Source organism: Cetorhinus maximus, chromosome 3 (genome assembly GCF_964194155.1).
Source record: "Cetorhinus maximus chromosome 3, sCetMax3.hap1.1, whole genome shotgun sequence".
Classification (NCBI taxonomy): Eukaryota; Metazoa; Chordata; class Chondrichthyes; order Lamniformes; family Cetorhinidae; genus Cetorhinus; species Cetorhinus maximus.
In genome coordinates this window covers 4,422,325-4,447,361 of record NC_135881.1, presented here as the reverse complement: position 1 = coordinate 4,447,361, position 25,037 = coordinate 4,422,325, and the positions used below count along the sequence as shown (strand labels likewise).

Sequence of the window (25,037 nt, the reverse complement as noted above, 5' to 3'; positions counted from 1 at the left end):
ATCTTTCAGGAGAGACATTAAACTTAGGCCCTCTCTGTAGGGGTTGACAACCCTCGACAATTGTCCGGGAGTCTCCAGGAACTAAAGGCAAAACCCCATGTCAGGGTTCAGATCAAACCCAGGAGAAAAATCAGAGACACAGTAAAAAACTGGTGGCTTTTCTAAAAGTGTTCTTTGAATTTTTTGTTCATTATGTATCAAAATATCAAAGCTGGGAAATAATTGTTTGATTGTGTCCAATCGGGAAATAAATTGGCTCAGGAAGGCGGGGTCCTGTGTTGGTATCTAATAGGTTCCGTTGCTGGATGTTCAATACCCGGTAGTTTAGGGTAATAAGGTGAACAGCTGTTGGGTATTGATTCATGAATTATACTCGGATGTGTATATAAAGAAGAGTCAGCCTGCACTGGGGAGATTGTGTTAGAGTGGAGAAGTGAGTTCTGCAATAAACACTCTCTCCCAAAGCATATCCAATTTCAATGTATTCTTCACAGCCAGGCTTAGGAATTCTCTTAACGTACCTGGACAACCAATTGCATGAGTGTGGGATGCAGGTGGCCAAGGTGATACTTCCAGGAATATGCACAGCCAGAGCTGGCAACCCAATCGGCCCTAAGCTCTCAAGGGGTGTAGAAGTTCATGTGGCCACTATTTGACAAAGAGTCAGAGGTTCTGTCTAGTGTCCTGTCTAATACTTAGCCCTCACCCAACAGCACAGATGATGATCCGCTCATTATCACGTTGCTGTTTGTGGGATCTTGCCATGCTCCAACTGGCTGTTGCATTTCCCTGCATTTACAATAGGGACTACAGTTTGAATAAAAGTATTGCACCGCCTCTAAAGAACTTTGTGACTCGCTGAGGCTGTGAAAGGAATTATAGAAATGGATATCTTTTCCTTCCACATCAGTTGATTTCCCTGGTAAGTGCAGCAGTTTTCCTATTCAGGCTGGAGTTACCTGTACAAACGCCATCGATCGTCAAGATTTAGCTCCCAAACATCTTCGATGTTCCAGACCTCCTCCTTCCCCATGATGCTTTGATCTGCCAAATATTCCCGAATCCTCACTGCGTCTGTATCACTATTGCCAATAAAAGGAAAACAAGGAGCTGTTTAACCATTTCTAGGTCTCATTCCTCACTGACCCACACCATTCCTCACAGACCTCTCCGGGTCTCTGGCCCACGTAGATTTCTCTGTACTCCTATGTTGTAGCTTCACCAGGTTGGCACCTCAGTTTTAACTCTGCCCACTTTCACCCATTATATTATTTATAAACCATCTCAAAAACTTATGGGTAGATTTCAGTGAAACTCAGTACACAGATGGGGTATGGCCCAAGGAAGAACTCATTGGTTTTTTGGTAAAGATGCGGATCAGGATACAGGATTTTTACAAAGGATCTATTAACATTGGGAGATAAGGCACACTGACTTATTTTGTTGCGTCTTGTTTAATTTAGAATGTTGCGGATTGTCTGAGCAGAGTTTTCAGAGCAGGTTGTTGGATGTGGATTGGCCTGAAGCCTCCTCAGAGAGATGGAAGCTCTTGATAAAAAGATTTCTTTCTTTTTTTCAGCTTTCTAGTTGGAGCATCAGCTAAGCAGAGAAAAGGCCTCAAGGAAGAGCTGCATAATTGCAATAACGTTGAGTTGACACACAGCCTGGCGAAGGTATGCACTCTACTGACTGCCCTTTTCACTTGTTAGATGTGCATTCCTCATTGAACCAGGCTCGATCCCCTGGCTGGATGGTGATGGTCGAGTGGGGGATGTGACAGGCCACGAGTTACAGACTGTGGCTGAATGCGATTCTGCTGCTGCTGCTGCTGCTGATGGGCCCACAGTGCCTCACAGGCAAGGCTAGCGTTTGTTGCCCATCCCTCATTGCCCTTGAGCTAAGTAGCTGGCTGGGCTATTTCAGAGGGCAGTTAAGAGTCAACCACATTGCTGTGGGTCTGGAGTCACACGTAGGCCAGACCAGGTAAGGACGTCAGATTTCCTTCCCTAAAAGGTCGTTCGTGAACCAGATGGGTTTTTATGACAATCATCAACAGTTTCATGGTCAGAGTTAATGAGAGACTATCTTTCAATTCCAGATTTATGAATTGAATTTTACCACCAGCGGCCGTGGTGGGAGTTGAAGTGTCCCCAGAACATTGCCCTAGAGCTCTAGAGCGCTAGCCCAGTAACACTACCAACTTGCCACAGTTTCCCCAGTTTTGAGCAGCCTGTTCTGAGCCTATCCTGTTAAACATGGGCGGTGCTGCATGACAGGAGCTCGATACCTGGTGTCAGTGTCCGTGGTGTAGGCAAACTTTTCCCTCGCCCACTGCTCAGCATCGCACGGAGGGTCACAGGGGTCACTGCTGTCCAGATCAAACTCGACCTCGTCCTCATCATCCTCGCCCGTTCTGTATCTGCAGTTAAACTCTGAAGAAAGAACAAGTCCCAGTAAAGACAAAAGACAATAAGGAATTAGATAAAACCCACGGGCCCAGTGGTTATGTGACAGGACTAATAATCCGGAGAAAGTTTAAACTTAGACTGGGCCACCCAGCGGGTGAAAAGACTTTTTAGCAGCTTCCCTCTAATCTTTCCACCAATTACTTGAAACCTGAGTATTGCTGAAAAAAGATATTTTGTAGAAGCTTTTGGTCCTGCACTCATCAGGACAATCACAAGACCACCAATGTCAGGGGGAGCAACAACTTCATACTGTATGAGAAGAGAGTGCTGATTGGTTGGCAAGTGAACTCTGATTGGTAGAGGCGTTGCCATGGAGAATGCACCAGTTAATGCAGCAAGTTATTCTGATCTGGAGTGTGCTGCCTGAAAGGATAGAGGAAGCAGATTCAATAATAACTTGCAACAAACATTTTATACAAAGCTTCGTACTCTACTGAAATCTGATGGGAACTAAAGCAAGTACAAGACTTGATAAGCGCGTTCATAATGTGGCCAAACAGGTCAAGTATCAACTTGTCAATCCTTCCAACAAACACCAAAATCAGACGGTAAGAGCGGGAGAGATTCCTGGTCAGTCATGTGATGGAAAGAGCATTGGAGCCTCTACCATCACTATCCATAACTCCAGACTACCACATGCATGTAAAGTGTATGTTGCCACGGTAACAGTGACCTGTAACAAACCACCACATATATGGTACGTCAATGTGATTTGTCCAACAGAATCAATTAATCTCGGTGTTAAATTGGGCCTAACAGCTGCTTGAAGCGGAAACCAGCACACACACACACGTTATTAGAATTGCAAACTTGCCAGTTGAAGGGGATTTGTCTGATGGACAGTATGAGAAGTATCTGTTGGATTCTGTCTCTTGTCTCCTGTGAGGTATCCCCCTTTCAGTTCCATTCTGTGGCCAGAGGTGAGAGGGAATTTTCAGCCACTTCAATATGACCATCTCCTCCATGTTGTCAAGTGGGATCTGAGAGAGATATTCAAACACAGTGAGGGAGCAATACACCTTCTATCATTTACATTTAAAACTGAGAACTCCGCCCACCACCCCTCCCTGATCCCAGATACCCCCTTCCTATTCCCAGATAGCCCCCTCCCCTCCCTATTCCCATATACCCCCTCCCTAATCCCCAATACCCCCTCCCTAATCCCCGATACCCCCTCCCTAATCCCAGATAGCCCCCTCCCCTCCCTAATCCCAGATGGCCCCCTCCCCTCCCTAATCCCAGATGGCCCCCTCCCCTCCCTAATCCCAGATGGCCCCCTCCCCTCCCTAATCCCAGATGGCCCCCTCCCCTCCCTAATCCCAGATGGCCCCCTCCCCTCCCTAATCCCAGATGGCCCCCTCCCCTCCCTAATCCCAGATGGCCCCCTCCCCTCCCTAATCCCAGATGGCCCCCTCCCCTCCCTAATCCCAGATACACCCCCCCATCCCAGATACCCCCTCCTCCTCTCCCCAACCCCAGATACCCCTCCCCCTCCCTAATCCCAGATACCCCCTTCCCCTCCCTAATCCCAAATACCCCCCTCCTCCTCTCCCCAATCCAAGATACCCCCTTCCCCTCCCTAATCCCAAATACCCCCTCCTCCTCTCCCCAATCCCAGATACCCCTCCCCATCCCTAATCCCAAATACCCCCTTCCCCTCCCTAATCCCAGATACCCCCTCCCAAATCCCAGATACCCCCCTCCCCAATCCCAAATCCCAGATACCCCTCCTCCCCATACTAATCCCAGATACCCCTCCTCCCCTCACTAATCCCAGATACCCCTCCTCCCCTCACTAATCCCAGATACCCCTCCTCCCCTCACTAATCCCAGATACCCCTCCTCCCCTCACTAATCCCAGATACCCCTCCTCCCCTCACTAATCCCAAATACCCCTCCTCCCCTCACTAATCCCAGATACCCTTCCTCCCCTCACTAGTCTCAGATACCCTTCCTCCCCTCACTAATCCCAGATACCCCTCCTCCCCTCACTAATCCCAGATACCCCTCCTCCCCTCACTAATCCAGATACCCCTCCTCCCCTCACTAATCCCAGATACCCCTCCTCCCCTCACTAACCCAGATACCCCTCTTCCCCTCACTAACCTAGATACCCCTCCTCCCCTCACTAATCCCAGATACCCCTCCTCCCCTCACTAATCCCAGATACCCCTCCTCCCCTCACTAATCCCAGATACCCCTCCTCCCCTCACTAATCCCAAATACCCCTCCTCCCCTCACTAATCCCAGATACCCTTCCTCCCCTCACTAGTCTCAGATACCCTTCCTCCCCTCACTAATCCCAGATACCCCTCCTCCCCTCACTAATCCCAGATACCCCTCCTCCCCTCACTAACCCAGATACCCCTCCTCCCCTCACTAATCCCAGATACCCCTCCTCCCCTCACTAACCCAGATACCCCTCTTCCCCTCACTAACTTAGATACCCCTCCTCCCCTCACTAACCTAGATACCCCCCCTCCCCTCACTAACCCAGATACTCTCCTTCCCTCATTCTAATATACTCCATACCTCTTTCCCTGCATACTGCTCTACAAATAGAGTGACAAAACCCTTTAAGCAACACCCTGGTACTTAGTGAGTGATAAACAATTACCGAGGTCAGTCTGAACTCTTTCATGTCCAGCTTCATTTCTGGTTCCAACTCCTTCTCATGTAGGATTCCCTCTGGGAGCAGTTTCAGGACTTTGGAGCAGTACATGATGTCTTCCTTAATAGATTCAATTTTCTCTTTAAGCTGAAACAGATCACAGGTGTGAAATACACACAGGGTCACAGACACACATAGAAACACAACTATGCAGTGACGCAGCTACAGGAAGACAAACACGCAGGAGCAGTGACACTATTGGAATGTCTAGAAAGAACAAAAATTTCTCACTTTTACCAAGGAATCATTTATGTTCACCTAAGTAGGTGGAGGGGCCTCAGACCCTCCAACAGTAGCCCTCCCTCAGTGCTGACCCTCCCTCAGTGCTGACCCTCCCTCAGTGCTGACCCTCCCTCAGTGCTGATCACCCCAATAGTGCGGCGCTCCCTCAGTGCCGACCCCCCGACAGTGCGGCGCTCCCTCAGCATCGACCCTCCGACAGTGCGGCGCTCCCTCAGCACCGACCCTCCGACAGTGCGGCGCTCCCTCAGTACTGACCCTCCGGCAGTGCGGCACTCCCTCAGTACTGACCCTCCGACAGTGCGGCACACCCTCAGTACTGACCCTCCGACAGTGCGGCACTCCCTCAGTACTGACCCTCCGACAGTGCGGCACTCCCTCAGTACTGACCCTCCGACAGTGCGGCACTCCCTCAGTACTGACCCTCCGACAGTGCGGCACTCCCTCAGTACTGACCCTCCGACAGTGCGGCACTCCCTCAGTACTGACCCTCCGACAGTGCGGCACTCCCTCAGTGCCGACCCCCTGATAACACGGCACTCCCTCAGTTGTGACAATGGATGTTACTTTTTTTAAAAATATTTTGGAGAATGTTGTGTTATTCTTTAAATAAAGCTGTGTCTGCGTGTGCACGATTTAATCAAACTGGGCAAGAGTTTGATAGGAGTCAGGTGGCCTGGGGGGTTTGGAAAAATGAAAAGGACAAAGGTGTTAGGTTTGAGGTACAAGTAAAAAGGTTAGGTTAGATCTAACATGTGCATTTTTAGATAAGTTGAGAGTTTAAGTATCAAAGGGGAGTCAGAGGTACAAAGAAACATGTTTACATCTTGCAGCAGTTCATAGGTAAACAAGTATTGGGGATATGATATATTATTGGCAAAAGCAAAGACAAGATGGAAACATGGAAGATCTTACATTTGAAAGGGTTTGGGTTTCAAGCTGTAGAAATAGAGAAGGCTGGAGATAGCTGGTGCCCTTGGCTGGGAGAGGACGCAGTTTGAATCACCCACCCAGTCAAGCCAGAAAAGTCTTGTGCTGCAGCAAGCAGTTTTATTGTGAAGTGAATTCCATCACAGAGTGGAAGAGGGTAAAGGTCATGAGGTACACCTTTATTGAAGCTACAGCAGAGTGTTTTAGGGGAATGTTTTGTAAGACTAACCTTAATTGTGTAACTGTAATCTTGTGTAAATAAGTTTTCTTTTATTTTGTGTTAATAAAACTTTTACTTTTAATTTTGAAACTCCTAAAAAGTATTGCGGGGCCTCTTACTGCTGAGATCAGTACGCCTTCTTCTTCATTTCAGAATACAAAAAAAATCAAGGATGTGGCACGTAAGCCAAGTTTCCCTCTGGGATTTGGTTGGTACAGCAATTAACACCGGCTGTGGTCACAGCAAATTTGGGGGCTCTTTGCGGAATTATTAAAATTTCTTAATCCTGTTGGAGTTTGTGAATCCAAGGGATACGAGTACGAGAAGAACTCTGAACTCAGGAGTTTTGCGTTGAGGGGTTTTAAAGTGGTTCGACTGCAACATGGCCTTGGCAATTGCTACAACTTTTCTGGGGGGGGGTGAAAATTATACCCATGGAGTATTTGAAATCTCTGACTAAAACTCAGCTGAAAGAATTAGCAGAGAACATGCAGGTGGAGATAAAAGCGGAAGTTTGCAAGGCTGATATGATAGAGTACTCACCCAGCATTTAAAGTTGGGAATTAGGAAAACTTAAGCTAAAATACAAAAACATTTCCATTGGCCTGGACTACATAAAGATGCGTCGAATTATGTCAAACATGTCACACATGTCAGGTGATAGGAAAGCCTCAGGCAGTAATTAAGCCTGCGCCTTTAATTCCAATTCCAGCAATTGAAGAACCTCTTAACAGAGTCCTAATTGACTGTGTAGGACCCCTCCCTAAGACTAAAAGTGGAAATCAGTATTTACTGACAATCATGGACATGTCCAGATTTCTAGAAGCAATACCTTTAAGGAAAATTACAGCAAAGGTGATTGTAGAGGAGTTAACCAAATTCTCTACAAGATACAGATTACCAAAAGAGATAGAGTCAGATCAAGAATCGAATTTCATATCACAGCTGTTTAAGGAAGTAATGAACAGTCTAGGAATAAAGCAGTTCAGGTCGTCACCCTGAATCACAAGCTGCCTTAGGAAGGTAGCTTTAAAGACTATGTTTAGAGCATATAGTCAGGACTATCCACACAATTGGGATCGAGGGATTCCCTTCTTGAGATTTGCTATTAGGGACGCCCCTAATGAATCAACAGGGGTCAGTCCTTTCAAATTAATTTATGGTCATGAAGTGAGGGGATCACTCAGACCGATTCAGGAGAAATCAGAGTCAAAGTTCTGAAACCTTCACAGGATGTGGGCTTCGCTGGCTGGGCCAGCATTTATTGCCCATCCCCAGTTGCCCCTTGAGAAGGTGGTGGTGAACTGTTCTTCTTGATCCGCTGCCGTCTGTATGGTGTAGGTACACCCACCGTGCTGTTAGGAAGGGAGTTCCAAGATTTTGACCCAGCGACAGTGAAGGAACGACGATATATTTCCAAGTCAGGATGGTGAGTATCTTGGAGGGGAACTTCCAGGTGAAAGTGTTCCCATCTATCTGCTGCCCTTGTCCTTCTGGATGGTAGTGGTTGTGGATTTGGAAGATGCTGTCTAAAGAGCCTCAGTGAATTCCTGCAGTGCATCTTGTAGATGGTACACACACTGCTGCTACTGTGCGTCGGTGGTGGAGGGAGTAAATGTTTGTGGATGTGGTGTCAATCAAGTGGGCTGCTTTGTCTGGACAGTGTTAAGCTTCTTGAGTGTTGTGGGAGCAACACTCATCCAGGCAATGTCACGAAATTCAGAGATAGATTAAGTAAGTCACCTGAATTATCTAGAAAACATTTAAAAGATATCTCAACAAGGTGATGAAAGCAAAGGCAGACAAGAGGGCAATGGCTCAGTTTTGTAGCTGGGGTATTGTTGTGAGCGTCAGGCAAACTACTGAAAGCAAGGTTTAGTGGACCTTACCAGATTGAAAAGCAACTGAGTGAAGTAAACTAGGTAGTAAGTGCCCCAGGAGGAAGAGGCAGTGAGTGTGCCATGTAACTACACTCAAGAAATACTTCGACAGAGAGAATAGACAGGAGGTGGTACTGGTAGTTGTAAGTTCATTTTTTATTCATTCATGGGACGTGGGCATCACTGGCTAGGTCAGCATTTATTGCCCTTCCCTAATTGCCCTTGTCCAGAGAGCATTTAAGAGTCAACCACATTGCAATGGGTCTGGAGTCACATGTAGATTTCCTTCCCCTAAAGGACATTAGAGAACCAGATGGGTTCTTACAACAATTGACAATGGTTTCATAGTCTTCATCGGGTTTCTGTTGAATTCCGGATTTCCCCATCTGCCATGGTGAGATTCGAACCCAGGTCCCTCCATTTGGAATACTAGTCCAGTGACAATACCACTCTGCCACCACCTCCCCCCTAAGGAAATGGAGGTAGAAATCAAGAGTTCTGAAATTGATCTTCCTCTGCTTGGACAATGAGGCAGTGCTTAAAAATCTAGATGTAATATTGGATTACCTTTCAGAAAAGGGTCTGAGAGACTTAAAACTTGCAGTCACACAAAGCAATTTGTGGGAATAAACTGGGGAAAACAGATTCAGCTGCACATGATGTTGATGTGGGGGATTCAGATTCAATAAGGCAACACCCATATAGATTAAATCCAGAAACCGGATGGATCACAAAGCGAACGCAGTAACAAACGCAGATTCATACCATCCTCCAAATGTGGAATAGGGTATCAAGAAAGTGGGACAGTCAACATTTATCACAAAAATTGACTTGCTGCAAGGATATTGGCGAGTACCCTTATCGGAAAGGCCAAAAGAGATATCAGCTTTCATGACGCCTGATGGTCTATATTAAAGCAAAGTAATGCCTTTCGGTATGAAAAATGCACCAGCAACATTTCAGAGACTAACAAAGGGACGGAGGATTGTGGGGTGGGAGGAGGTTACAGAAATAGGGAGGGGTGAGGCCATGGAGCGAATGGAAAACAAGGATGAGGATTTTAAAGTAGAGACCTTGTAGGTCGGTGAGCAGAAGGGTGATAGATGAAAAAGGACTTGATGTCAGTTAAAAATGGACAGCAGAGGTTTTGGATAAAAGTCATCATGTTTGAGAACTTTCTGGGAGTCTCTATAGGTTTTTCTTTATTTGTTTCCCCTTCTTTTGTGGGTTTACCACGATGACAGAGAGCTTGGATCATTTATCAGGCCCACCTCTTTGAATCTGCGCCTCTGGGTGGGAGTCAGGATCTTCTGTAATGTGTCCTTGCGAAGGGCCTCCAGGGAGAACATCTGGAGCTTCTTGTTTTTGGGGTATCCCCCAATACGCACAATCCCCGTGGGTTTAAACTCGAGTATCCCTGAAAAATAAAAAGCAAGACACTCGGTTACTAACTGGTGCCACCTGTGGTAACCAGGACCCTCACACTGAGCTGGCACAGATACGGACTGAGAATGGGACTCGAGAAAGGATGGAACAGCTGACCATGAAGCCTCTACTGCATTTACCAATATCCTCCCAAAAGATCATACCTCACCAAGGACTTTACCAAATTTATCATTCACCTGACACAAACCTGCTACAGTACAATCTACCCTAACATGAGTTCTCCCAACCCCTGTGGACTGGGAGTATAGAATCATATAGCACAGTGGAAGGCTATTTGGCCCATCATGTCTGTGCTGGCCCTTTAAAAGATCTATCCAACGAGTCCCACTCCTTTGTTCTCCCCCCATTGTCGTGCAATGATTTCCCCCCCCTTCAAACATTTATCCAATTTCTCTTTGAAAGTTACTATTTCTTTCAGGCATGAGCTTTGGATCATAGCAATCCGCGTTTAAAAATAAATCTCCATCAATTCCTCTCTCGCTCCGTCAGAGCCACCTTCAATCCACGTCCTCTGGTTACCGACCCTCCTGCCACTGGAAACAGTTTCGCTGGATTGACTCTTAGCAAAACCCTCCTGATGTTCAAAATTCAAAAAAAATAAAATCAATTCAACCTCCCTTTCACCATCTTGGTCTTTTCTTGTTCATCCTCTGAGACAAAGGAGACCATGTTCATTGTCTGCATTGTTTGGTAGAGTTCCGGCGGGTGTGTAGGCGACTGCTAAGGCCGATCTGTGCCTGGGAAGTTTTGCTGCAAAAAACAATTGGACAGGATACCGCAGATGATTGTGTTTTGGATGAGTTTCTGGGCTCACAATCTCCTCTCTTTGTGTTTTCTCTCTGCCTCTGACGTGCGCTGGCTATCGGGGGAGACTGCAACATGTTTTTATTTGGTTGTGCCAGGTGTAGACATTTTTCTTTTATTCATTCACGGGATGTGGGCTTCGCTGGCTGGGCCCAGCATTTATTGCCCATCCCTAATTGCCCTTGAGGTGGTGGTGTTGGTGAGCTGCCTTCTTGAACCGCTGCAGTCCATGTGGTGTAGATACACCCACAGTGCTGTTAGGAAGGGAGTTCCAGGATTTTGACCCAGCGACAGTGAAGGAATGGCGATATATTTCCAAGTCAGAGTGGTGAGTGACTTGGAGGGGAACTTGCAGGTGGTGGTGTTCCCATCTATCTCCTGCCCTTGTCCTTCTAGATGGTAGTGGTCGTGGGTTTGGAAGGTGCTGCCTAAGGAGCCTTGGTGAGTTCCAGCAGCACATCTTGTAGATGGTACACACTACTGCTACTGTGCATCGGTGATGGTGAGAGTGAAGGTTTGTGGATGAGGTACCAATCAAACAGGCTGCTTTGTCCTGGATGGTGTCAAGCTTCTTGAGTGTTGTTGGTGGACAGGCTTTGGGAAGTCAGGAGGTGAGTTACTCCTTGCAGGATTCCTAGCCTCTGACCTGCTTTTGTAACCATAGTATTTATATGGCTAGTCCAATTCAGTTTCTGGTCAATGGTAACCCCCAGGATGTCGATAGTGGGGGATTCAGTGATGGTAATGCCATTAAATGTCAAGCGGAGATGATTAGATTCTCTCTTGTTGGAGACGGTCATTGCCTGGCACTTATGAGGTGCGAATGTTACTCGCCACCTGTCAGCCCAAGCCTGGATATTGTCCAGGTTTTGCTGCATTTGGACATGGCCTGCTTCAGTATCTGAGGATTCACTAATGGTGCCGAACATTGTGCAATCATCAGTGAAAAATCCCCAGATCTGACCTTACGATGGAAGGAAGGTCATTGATGAAGCAGCTGAAGATAGTGATCTTGGGCGAGCTTCTCCCAGGACTCGGGGTCTATATCAAAATTCCTAAGTGAAGCCTTCAGAGTGCTCCTGTAGTGCTTCCTTTGAGCACCATGAACACGCACCCCAAACTCAGGCTCTCTATAGAGTATTTGCTTTGGTAAGCGAATGTCAGGCATTCTGGTGAGATGACCAGCCCAACTTAGTTGTGACTGTCTCAATATGGCATGGATGCCAGCTCAGTCGAGCACCTCAGGTGTCTGGTATTTTATCCTGCCATCTGATCTTCAGAAGCTCCTGAAGGCAGCTCAAGTGAAAATGGTTGAGTCTCTTGGCATGATACTGGTGCACAATCCAAGTCTTTCATGTGTACAGCAGAGGGGCCAGGGCTATGCTCTATAGACTGTTTGGTAGGCAGGCTTACACCCCTTTCCCAGACTGGTGCTCAAAGTCTGCCAAAGGCTACAGTTGCTTTGGCAATTCTTGCACATGTTCTCAACGCCAATATACACAGCTCGATAGAGTGTGCTGAGCTAAGTGAACTTATCCACTGCTGACGTGTTCTGGACCAAAATCTTAGGCGAGAACTGGAGCAGGTTTCCTGTGTTGATCGTAAGGCCGAAGTAGCCATCAGAAGTTGGGAATAAGTCCAGGCTACATTGCATGTCCAGCTGAACCAGCAGATCGTGCAGTCAGGAATCTGCAAACAGGATATCACGACGTCCTTGGAACTCCAGGCAAAGGCCACGGTTATGATCGAGCAGCTTACCATCCAAGTGATTTCGAAAGCAGGATCAGCATCATGGAATGCATCACAGAGCATGGCAGAGGGGAAAAAAAAAAAGGACTGGCACTAGCACACAGCACTGTTCAACTCCATTAGTGACAGGGAACAGGTCAGAAGACTCCCCGTCATCCAAGACACATGCAAGCACACTCTCCTGGAACTGTTGAACCATTGTGATGAACTTCTCGGGGGAGCTAAATTTCACCATAACCTTCCAAAGGCCCTCATGGCCGACTGTATCAAAGGCCTTGGTCAGATCAACAACATGATGTAGAGGTCCACGTTCAGTTCTTTGTGTTTCGCCTGGAGCTGTCCGACTGTAAATACCATATCAGTGGGTCGCCAAGCTTTTCTGAAACCATACTGACTCTCCAGCAGCACATCCTGGTCGAGATGTCACACTGAGTGGTTCGGGGGGATTCTGGCGAAGATTTTGCCAGTGATAAGAGAGAGGAGTGAGATTCCTACACAACTGCTGCACAATTGTAGAGTTCCTTTCCGCATGTGCAGGTCGGCAATGGAGGCATCTTTGTATTTTTTGTGGGGTGGTTCCTCACTCCCACACAGATGGATCAGGCATTGGCTTCCAGCCTTGTAGATCTCAGCTGGGATGGCACCAGCTCCTGGAGCTTTGCTGCTAGACAGGAGTTTGTCATTTCTAACAATGTGGGAGGGTCATCGAGAGAGCAGTTGATGGCAACCTGCTGACCTCTCCTTCGCTGGATGGATGAAGGCCGATTGAGGATGTGAATAAAGTGCTCTGCCCATCTTTATAGAATTTGTTTTTTTTTTGTGTGAGCAGTGTTGACCCACTGGCACCCGCGGTTTGGTGATGAACTGGGGTCCGGGGCCCACAGACAGATTTCAGAGCATCGTAGAATTCCAGTCTGAGATTTGTTTTTTCATATTCGACATGGGCGTCGCTGTCTAGGCCCAGCATTTATTGCCCATCCCTAATTGCCCTTGATCGTAAGGGCAATTCAGATTTCCCTCAAGAGGGCAATTTAAGAGTCAACCACATTGAGTCACATGTAGGCCAGACCAGGTAATGACAGCAGATTTCCTTCCCTAAAGGACATTAGTGAACCAGACGGGTTTTTACAACAATCGACAATGATTTCATGGTCATCATCGGGCTTTTAATTCCAGATTTTTATTGAATTCAAATTTCACCATCTGCTGTGGTGGGATTTGAACCTGTCCCCCCCAAAGCATTACCCTGGGTCTCTGGAATACTAGTCCAGTACGCCACCGCCTCCCTACAATTACATGGTGTATATGACTCAAGTTTGTCTGCTTTCGAGACCTTGGAGTGCATGTTCACAGGTCCCTGGAGGTGACAGGACAGGTGGACAAGGTGGTAAAGAAAGCAAAATGAAATGCTTTCCTTTATTGGGCAAGATATTGAAATCAAAAGCAAGGATGTAATGATGGAACTGTATGAACAGGGTCAGCCACTCCAAAGAGCACGGCAAGCCTGCCTGGGAGACGTGTTGCAACGACCTTACACATTTCACAATGCTTAAAAGGCAACATTTGCAGGGCTCTGGGGGAAGAGCAGGGTTGTGGGAGTAACTGGATAGATCTGTCCAAAGAGCCGGCACAGACACGATGGGCTGAATGGCCTAGCCCTGTGCTGTGAGATTCTCCAATTTATAGTTACCCTCGAGATGGTGATGATGGGAAACTCTCTCATTAAACCACAGTGTGAGCCATTTGATACAGAGGGGGGGCTCACTGTGAGCAGTCAGTGTTGGAGCGGGACTGGAGTTACATGTAGGTCCAGGGCTGGTAAAGGGGCTTCCCTACAAAGAGGCATCAGTGAACCAGCTGGGGTTTTCTAAACTACAATCCAACAAAACGTCATGATCACTTTTACCTACGCCAGCATTTTAAAAATTTCCAAATGTTTTATAAATCATTGTCATGGTGGCATTACCTTACCTTATAAAGAATCCCCTTACCTTGCAGGAACTGTTCCAGGGCATGCTTGGTCTTGCAGACGATCAGAATGGGGCTGTGATTCCCATCGTTGTTCTGCCAGAGACTCTGATTATGTAGCAGCAGCTCCACCAATTTTAACCCAAGGAAACTCTTTCCTGTTGTAACAATGGCAAGCGGACCACAGGTTATACACGCACTGGCACACACACACACACACACAAACACACCACTGCTCCAACGACTGACCTGATAGCCTCTCAGTGCAAGATACACTTGAGTTTGTGTCTAGATAAAGCAAAAGCTATCTAGAGGTCAGTTGTGGCCCACTTGAAAACACTCTCCCCTCAAAGCGAGTTCCCAGTCCGAAACTAGAGACTAGGAACACAGTGTCAAGACTGAAGGACCGAGGGAGTGCTCTCTCTCTCTCTCTCTCTCATCTATCCTCTCAGGTCGATGTAGAAGTTCCGACAACCCTTTCAAAGCAGCAGCAGCAGCATAGGAGTTCACTCTGGTGTCCTAACTTGTTTTATTCATTCATGTGATGTGAGCATCGCTGGCAAGGCCAGCATTTGTTGCCCATCCCAGTTGCCCTTAACAGCTAAGTGGCTTGCCCGGCCATCTCAGAGGGGCAGTTAAGAGTCAACCCCATGGCTGTGGGTCTGGAGTCACATGTAGGCCAGACCGGGTAAGGACAGCAGATTTCCTCCCCTAAAGGACATTAGTGAAGCAGGTGGGTTTTGAGAGATATTCCGGTAGTTTCATGATCACCCAATACTGAGGTTAGATTTTTATTCCGGATTTATTACTTAATTGAATTTAAATTCCACCTGCTGCCTTGGTGAAATTTGAACCCGTGTTATGCTCATTGATCCAAACGTCTGGATTACCAGTCAAGTAGCATAATTCCTATGGTGCCACTCCTATATATATATATATATATATATATCTTTCAACTACCATCACAAACAGATTATGCAGTTATGTATCTCATTGCTGCTTGAGGGAGCTGACGGTGCACAAATTGACTGCTATATTGCAACATATATCTGTGGATGATGGAAGGTTAGGTCTGCACAGGCCTGTTCACTTGGCTCTATGCCTCCTGTTAGCTTCATGACATTCGCTCCCTCCTAAAACCCACTGGCTTTGAAGGCCCAAGCCTGATGCTACCCAGTCGGTACTCCCCAATCAATACCTCCAATCCTACCCACCCAGTCAGTACCCCCCAATCAATACCTCCAATCCTACCCACCCAATCAGTACCCCCCAATCAATACCTCCAATCCTACCCACCCAATCAGTACTCCCCAATCAATACCTCCAATCCTACCCACCCAATCGGTACTCCCCAATCAATACCTCCTATCCTACCCACCCAATCAGTACTCCCCAATCAACACCTCCAATCCTACCCACACAATCGGTACTCCCCAATCAATACCTCCTATCCTACCCACCCAGTCAGTACCCCCCAATCAATACCTCCAATCCTACCCACCCAGTCAGTACCCCCCAATCAATACCTCCAATCCTACCCACCCAATCAGTACTCCCCAATCAATACCTCCAATCCTACCCACCCAGTCAGTACCCCCCAATCAATACCTCCAATCCTACCCACCCAATCAGTACTCCCCAATCAATACCTCCAATCCTACCCACCCAGTCGGTACTCCCCAATCAACACCTCCAATCCTACCCACCCAATCAGTACTCCCCAATCAATACCTCCAATCCTACCCACCCAATCAGTACTCCCCAATCAACACCTCCAATCCTACCCACACAATCAGTACTCCCCAATCAATACCTCCAATCCTACCCACCCAATCAGTACTCCCCAATCAACACCTCCAATCCTACCCACCCAATCAGTACCCCCCAATCAACACCTCCAATCCTACCCACTCAATCAGTACTCCCCAATCAATACCTCCAATCCTACCCACCCAATCAGTACTCCCCAATCAATACCTCCAATCCTACCCACCCAGTTGGTACTCCCCAATCAACACCTCCAATCCTACCCACCCAATCAGTACGCCCCAATCAATACCTCCAATCCTACCCACCCAATCAGTACTCCCCAATCAACACCTCCAATCCTACCCACTCAATCAGTACTCCCCAATCAATACCTCCAATCCTACCCACCCAATCAGTACCCCCCAATCAATACCTCCAATCCTACCCACCCAATCGGTACTCCCCAATCAATACCTCCAATCCTACCCACCCAGTCGGTACTCCCCAATCAAACCCTCCAATCCTACCCACCCAAACAATATACCCCAATAGTCCCCTGCCAATCAATACATCCCAATACTACCTGAATACTGTCTGCCACTCTTTCCTACCTCAGTGGCCATTCTATCTTTTTAATAAAAAGAATTACTACCGAGAGCTGCTTCCTTTGGGCCTTGTCCACATCAGCAAGTGTCTAGTTCCCTCTCGCTTTGCTCCAAGCAGAAGTACATAACCTCCGGCCACCTACCTGTTCCAGGAGGGCCTTGGATCAGTGCAAATTCCCGCTTGAGGGCCTTCTGAAGAGCCTTTAGCTGAGATCTGTCAAAATGCTTCAACCATCGCAGGGACCGGAAATCTTGCTTAAATGGATTGACTTTGTACATGTTCTTCCCTGTGAGGTTGCCGCCTTGCCCCATTGGGGTCCCACCTTGCCCCATTGGGGTCCCACCTTGCCCCATTGGCGTACACCTCAGCTGTCCGGGGTCCATGCTCTTCCCAGCTGGGTTGCTGCCGCTCCCAGTGGAGTCGGCAGTGCCCGGCGTTGGGCCAGGTGTCTTCTCCGCTGGCTGGAGCGGCTGGTCTCTGATATCGATAAACCCTCCTGCAAGGCCGGAGCTTCCCTCTGCTCCTGGATGATGCTCCTCTTCCATGTTCCCGTCACCCTCAGCTACACGTTGAATAGATTCCTCTGCAGTCCTCACTTTCTCTTCCAATGGACTCACCTCCTCTGCTGCTTCCTCCATTCTCATTTCTGCTGAGCTAACACTATCCTCAGTCAGGTCAAAGGAATCCTCTGTGAGGTGGCCCTGTTCCTCTGTCTGCTGCTCTGTGAGGGTCTGCTCTGGTCCTGGCTCCACTGGTGGGCAGATGTCCTCCTGCAAATCACTCTCCAGCTAGAAATAAAGGCGAGAAAAGGGGTCCAGTTACTTTGGAACATCCCGAGGATGTGAAAGGGAGTATAGAACCTAAGGAATAGGAGCAGGAGTAGACTACGTGTCTTGCAAGTCTGTTCCACCAATCAATAAGATCATGGCCGACCTTGGGCTTCAACTCCACTTTCTAGTCCACACCCCATCTCCGAGACACTAAAAACCTGCCAATCTCAGCCTTGAATGTTCTCAACGATGGAGCATCCACAACCCCCTGGGGTAGAGAATTTCATAGGAACATATGACTTAGGAACAAGAGTAGGCCATTCGGCCCTTAGAGCCCTGCTCCATTATTCAATAAGATCATGGCTGATCTGGTTGTGGTCTCAATTCCACTTTCCCCGTCTGCCTCCCATAACTCAACCCCCTTGTCTATCAAAAACCGGCCTTGAATAAATTCAATGACCCAGCCTCCACTGCTCTCTGGGGAAGAGAATTCCACAGACTATCAACCCTCTGAGGGGAAAAAATTCTCCTCAACTCGGTCTTAAACAGTAAACTTCTTATTGTCAAAACTGTGTTCCTGGTTCTAGATTCCCCCACAAGTGGAAACATTCTCCCAGTATCCACCATGTTAAATACCCTCAGGATGTTATTGTCAAGAAGGTATAATAATGTCTATAATGTTACTGGAAATTATTTTAAAATAGAGTTTAGTGGTGTCTGTGTCTGTGTGTGTGTCTATGTGTGTGTGTCTTAATTGGATTAAAGCCAACTGGTCTAGAGGCTTTGGTGTATAGAAGAGAAGTAGGTTTGAAATGGTAATCAGGTAAACATAGGGGCAATTTGCATTTAAATAGACCATTCAAAAGAGCGGGTAAAATATTACACCTAACCAGGTGAAGCTCAGAAACAATGGGTTTATTTTTTTCAAAGCTTACTAGCAAGTGTAACATGAGAAAAAACTTTCACACAGCGAGAGTTTCGGGTCTGGAAAGCACTGCCTGGAAGTGTGGTGGAGGCAGGTTCAATCGAGGCATTCAAGAGGGCATTAGCATGTGCAAGGGTATGGGGAAAAGGCAGGGCAATAGCACTTGGTCGTAATGCTCATTTGGAGAGCCGGTGCAGACATGATGGGCCGAATGGCCTCCTTCTGTGCTGTTAAGATTCTGTGATGAAAGGGTTTTATTATTAGAAGATTTGAATTTTAAAAAAAGCTAGTGATGATGAGAATTTGCATTCAAAGAGGGGAATTTGCATTCAAAGAGTATAAAGGAAGAGAAGGCTGTTGGTAAAGAGGGAGAGAGATTCTAAGATCTAAAGCCTCCAGCCTGTAAGCCTCAAGCTGCTGTCTGCAAGGACCCAGAGCTGAAAGAAACTCATTTTGAATGTGACTGTCCAGGGTGTGCTTTGCCAGGGGTCTGTTTAAATCTATGAGATTTAGTGTTGCCTTAATGGGGGTGTCAGATTAATTATAGTAGTAATTTTATAGACACACTTTTACACTCTTTCTTGAATTAATAAATGTTTAATTTAGTTTTATAAAAAAACCTCTTGAGACTTGGTGGTCTTATTACTACTGAAGGCTATGGGCCAAGTGCTGGTAAATGGGATTAGGTAGGTAGGTAGGTCTGGTGTTTCTCACGTGTCAGTGCAGACTCGATGGGGCGAAGGGCCTCTTCTGCACTGTGTGATTCTGTGAATTCAAAGCCTGCATCTCGAAACATACAAATTGCAGAAATGGGTTATGACAACTGTTTCACATTTCCCTCTGGGATTTGAACAACTCAGCCTTTACCATCAGCTCTGTCATAATATTATATGTTTCAATAAGATCACCTCTCATTCTTCTAAACTCCGATGGATACAGGCCCAGCCTGTTCAACCTCTCCTCAAAGATAACCCCGTCATCCCAGGAATCAGTCAAGTGAACCTTCTCTGAACTACTTCTAACACAATTATATCCCTTTTCAAATAAAGAGACCAAAACTGCATATAGTATTCCAGATGTGGTCTCACCAAGGCCCTGTACAGCTGCAGTAAAACTTCCTTACATTTATATTCCATTCCTCTTGCAATAAATGCCGATATTCCATTTGCTGTATCTGCATGACTAATTTTTAGCAGGGTTCACTCCGAATGAAGCAATTTCTCCTCATCTCCCTCCTAAATTGATATTTTATGAGGACAGGGTTGGAACTTTTTTTTTTAAAATTCACTCCTTGGGATGTGGGTATCATTGGCAAGGACAGCATTTATTGCCCATCCCCAAATGCCCTCTAGATACAACAGTTAAGAGTCAACTCTGCATTGCTGTGCGTCCGAAGTCACACGGAGACCAGGATAAGGATGGCGGGTTTCCATCCACGAAGGACATTAGTGAAGCAGACTGGTAGTTTCGTGGGCCGGGATTTTCCAGACCCATCGTGGATGTAAATTTGGTGAACCAGCAAAAATGTCCATTGACTACCAGCGGGAATTCCCTATCTCGCCCATGGTCCCCGTTAGTAACTGCATTCAAGACAGTGGTCGATAGATTTTTAGATAATTAGGGAATTAAGGGGTAGGAGGAGGTGGCAGGGGTGTGGAGTTGAGCTTGGCGAACAGCCCATGATCTTATTAAGTGACAGAGTGGGCTCGAGGGGCTGAGTGGCCTCCTCCCGCCCCTATTTCTTATGTTTTTATGTCCTTACTCGATGAAGTACGGAATCTTACCCCAGCTTCACCCAAATCTTTAATGTTTCTGAGCAAGGGCAGCAGATCCAGGCTGATGTTCTGCTGCTGAAGATAGGCAGGCGGACGGACTGAGGATTTACACTTCACGACGTATCGCTGGAAAGGGACTCGCTTGACGTCTATTTCTTGGAGCCCCCGGAGGACGTAGCGATAGGCTTCGAAGAAAGCCGGCGACTCCACCATGATGAAGCGATACCTGTAGATATGCTTGGACAGTTCCGCGTGACTGGTGGAGAACTGGAGCGAGACCAGCCCTTGGGACAGCCACTTTGCTACCGAGGCGAAGAATATCTCCTCACAATCCATTGCCAGGAGGCAAACCAGGGACCCTTTCCCCAATCTTCTGGAACCCCAGGAGGCTCCGCGGCGAAACTTGTCCACGTCGAACTGGGCCTTGTACATGACTCCTTCCCACTGGCAAACCGGGTGCAGAACCTGGACGTTCCTATACACCCTCAGCCCGCGGCCCTGACCAGCTGCCTCCACAAAATGGCTCCTCGGCGCAAGGCAGGCTGTAATGCCCTCTCTCAGCGACTTCACAAAGTCTTCACGTAAGAGCCGGAAGTGGGTGTCCAAGTAGGCATAATTGCTCTCGTAAGGTCCCGTGACTTTATTGGGGAGCACCGTGGGGCTCGCTGGGCCGACCATGTCCTCAGGGCTGGGAAAGATGGAAAGGTCATGGAAGTCCTTGGGCGGCTCCTGGGTGAATATCCCCCGCGTCGGTCCACTCTGCTCTCCCGGGAACGCCTCGCTGACAGCACGTTTGAGGTCAAGCAGCTGTTTCTTCATAGGCCAGGAAAACCGAGAACCCAAACTCTGAAGTCTCTGCAGCCGGGCACTGAGCAAGTCCACTGGAATGGAGATGTGGGTTTGAATGCTCTCAGGAAACGCCAGCACCAGGTGGCGAAGAAACGCAATGAGGTTGTCCAGGGCGCCTTTGTCAATTTGGCTGTCACAGTCATGGAAGACAGCTATGGAGTGAAGCAAACTCCTCAGCAGGAACGGAGAGCAGATCACTAACTGCAGGATGCGTCGAGTCTCCTCTTTGCTGGTGGCCATTTCTGCCGCTATCCTCAGGCCCCGAATCACAGAGTGGACTTTGGCGCTCCCCAACTCCATCCTGTTAAGTATTTCTGCCAGTTCATCTCGATGTTTCAGGAGGAACGGTAAAACGGTGTTCCGCCGATCACTGTTTTCCAGATCACCAAGGAACGACCACAGGTCCAGTGGGGAGTTGGGGCCTTGCCTGTGGTATCCACCTCTGCCTGGCGCGGGATTTCCTCTGGGAGATTCCCTGGGAATTTTATTTGGGCGGTGCCCAGAGCCATTGTAATAACCATCTGGTCTTCTTCGCTTGCGGTCCATGTTTGGAAGTGGGGAGGGATTTCCAACCTGCAAAGGGCAAACAGACTGGGCTTTAGCTCGGTTATGTATTTTGGTGTCATTTATTTATAATATTTTACAATTCACTCGGTGTTTGTTTTTTTGGAGGGAGCCTCTGGCCATCTCTGGGTCAGAAGGTAAAGGTTCACAAAGACCAGCTCGGACAGTCCTGGGTGAGTGGGTCTCCATCCGGCTCTCAATTCGGAGATGCCGTCCAGTGGGAGTCTCCCATCCGCTGGATCCCAGTGACCCCATTCCCTTCCCCGCCACCCCTTTAATCGCAGAATCAAACTGAGCATTAATCGCCCACTTAAGGGCCTCGATCGACCCACTGGCAGGCAGGCTGCTCAACACCACCCCCACCACTAGTAAAACTGCGGTGGGCACAGGAGTGGGCGGGTAGGCAGCATGCCACCCCTAACCCCACTCACCCACTCCCCAACCCCCACCGCACCCACCTCCACCCCCCCACCACCGCACCCCACCCACACCACCGCACCCCCCCCATCCACACCACCACACCCCCCCCACCCCCGCCCCCCCTACACACACCACCGCAGCCCCCCACCCACACCACCGCACCCCCCCCACCCACACCACCGCACCCCCCCCACCCCCGCCCCCCCTACCCACACCACCGCAGCCCCCCCACCCCCGCCCCCCCCACCCACACCACCCCCCCACCCACACCCACACCACCGCACCCCCCCACACCACCGCACCCCCCCACCCCCGCCCCCCCCACACCACCGCACCCCCCCACACCAGCCCCCCCCACACCACCGCACCCCCCCCCCCACACCACCGCACCCCCCCACACCAGCCCCCCCCACACCACCGCACCCCCCCCCCCACACCACCGCACCCCCCCACACCAGCCCCCCCCACACCACCGCACCCCCCCCCCCCACCACCGCACCCCCCCCCCCACCACCGCACCCCCCCACACCAGCCCCCCCCACACCACCGCACCCCCCCCCCACACCACCGCACCCCCCCACACCAGCCCCCCCCACACCACCGCACCCCCCCACCCCACACCACCGCACCCCCCCACCCACACCACCCACCCACACACCGCACCCCCCAACCCACACCACCGCACCCCCCCCACCCACACCACCCCCCCCCCCCCCCCCCCCCACCCCACCCCCCCCACCACCCCCCACCCCCACCCCCCCACCACCACCACCCCCCCCACCCCCCCACCCCCACCACCACCACCCCACCCCACCCCCCCACCACCACCACCACCACCACCCCACCCCCCCACCACCACCACCACCCACCCCCCCCCCCACCACCACCACCCCACCCCCCCACCACCACCCCACCCCCCCACCACCACCCCAACCCCCCCCACCACCACCACCCCAACCCCCCCCTACCACCACCCCAACCCCCCCTACCACCACCCCAACCCCCCCCTACCACCACCCCAACCCCCCCCTACCACCACCACCCCAACCCCCCCCTACCACCACCCCAACCCCCCCCTACCACCACCCCAACCCCCCCCTACCACCACCCCAACCCCCCCCTACCACCACCACCCCAACCCCCCCCTACCACCACCCCAACCCCCCCCTACCACCACCACCCCAACCCCCCACCACCACCCTACCCCCCCCACCACCACCCTACCCCACCCCACCACCCTACCCTCCCCACCACCACCCCCCCCCCCCACCCCCCCTACCCCCCCCACCACCACCCTACCCCACCCCACCACCCTACCCCCCCCACCACCACCCCCCCCCCACCACCACCCCACCCAACACCACCCCACCCCACCACCACCATCCACCCCCCCCCCAACCACCACCATCCACCACCCTACCTCCCCCACCACCCTACCCCCCCCACCACCACCCTACCCCACCCCACCACCCTACCCCCCCCACCACCACCCCCCCCCCACCACCACCCTACCCCACCCCACCACCCTACCCCCCCCACCACCACCCTACCCCACCCCACCACCCTACCCCCCCCACCACCACCCCCCCCCCACCACCACCCTACCCCACCCCACCACCCTACCCCCCCCACCACCACCCTACCCCACCCCACCACCCTACCCCCCCCACCACCACCCTACCCCACCCCACCACCCTACCCCCCCCACCACCACCCCCCCCCCCACCACCACCCTACCCCACCCCACCACCCTACCCCCCCCACCACCACCCCCCCCCCCACCGACAACCACCCCACCCCCAACAACCACCCCACCCCCCCACCCCCAACAACCACCCCACGCCCCCACCCCCAACACCACCCCACCCCCCCCATTCCAGATCACACCCGGCCTATCAGGCAGCGCATTCCAGATCACAACAACTCATTGAGTAAAAAAAAATCATTATAATTGCTGTGTAAAAATGTTTTTTTTTCCCTCCTTTGATTTTTGTTGTTACAAATCTGTGTCCTCTTGTTACCGACCCTTCTGCCAATAGAAACAGTTTTTTAAAAAACATATTCTTTCATAGGATGTGGGTGTCACTGGCAAGACCAGCATTTGTTGCCCATCCCTAATTGCCCTTGAACTGAGTGGTTTGCTCGGCCATTTCGGAGGGGCAGTTAAGAGTCATCCACGTTGCTGTGGGTCTGGAGTCACTTGTAGGCCAGACCAGGTAAGGACAGCAGATTTCCTTCCCTAAAGGGCATCAGTGAACCAGATGGGTTTTTTTTAAAAAAAACAGGCAATCGACAATGGTTTCATGGTCATCATTACCAAGACCAGCTTTTCAATTCCAGATTATTAATTGAATTTAAATTCCACCATCTGCCGTGGTGGGATTTGAACCCAACTCCCTTCAGCATTAGCCTGGGCCTCTGGATTACTAGTGCAGTGACATTACCACGATGCCACTATCTCCCACACCTTCCCCATCTTACGCTCCTAACTCTCACCTTCGGCCGGAAAATAGTCAAAGCTCACAACCCACAAACATCGTTCCCATATCTTCTGAGTCACTGTTAACCCTTGAAGGGAATGACTGCTCTGAAAATTTGCTGCTTCTGCTCCTTGAGCTTAGTTGTTAAGGTACCCGACCAATAGGCATCCGGCCATGACTGCCGCTGATACCTCTCCGTAAGAGGTTGCGGTTATCAGCAGAGGAACATTTAAAAAAAGATGAAAGTAATGCATGTTAACAAGAATTTTTCCCCTCCCCAGGTCTAAGCCAGACTTGTACCGTTAAAGAGAGTGTTAAGAGAAAGAAGGTTGTGGGGTCAATTTCCACCACCATTACCTGTCTCGATTAGGCTGTCAAAGTCCTGAAGATGGGGTCAGGACCTCACTGCCCTGTTAACACCGGCAATGGCGCAGGCACCAAGAGGCTTACCCGTGGGTGTCCAGACAGATTGCTTGTTTCAGGCCACAGGCGCTTTAATGTAGAATTCAGGGCTTTACCACAA

At 49.7% G+C, this 25,037-nt stretch overlaps 1 protein-coding gene across 1 annotated transcript in view; it reads right to left on the bottom strand.

Moving 5' to 3' along the window:
• The window catches only part of LOC144675172 (NFX1-type zinc finger-containing protein 1-like), a 35,605-nt gene extending 13,986 nt beyond the window's left edge, over window positions 1-21,619 (bottom strand). The window contains exons 1-8 of the mRNA XM_078536125.1: window positions 20,211-21,619; window positions 16,874-17,519; window positions 14,400-14,534; window positions 9,681-9,826; window positions 5,086-5,226; window positions 3,283-3,448; window positions 2,288-2,432; window positions 960-1,082 (exon numbers count right to left, since the gene is read on the bottom strand). Of these exons, the coding sequence (XP_078392251.1) occupies window positions 960-1,082; window positions 2,288-2,432; window positions 3,283-3,448; window positions 5,086-5,226; window positions 9,681-9,826; window positions 14,400-14,534; window positions 16,874-17,519; window positions 20,211-21,596 (2,888 nt within the window). The 5' untranslated portion in view covers window positions 21,597-21,619. The remainder of the gene's footprint in view (window positions 1-959; window positions 1,083-2,287; window positions 2,433-3,282; window positions 3,449-5,085; window positions 5,227-9,680; window positions 9,827-14,399; window positions 14,535-16,873; window positions 17,520-20,210) is intronic.
• Window positions 21,620-25,037: the final 3,418 nt, after the last annotated feature.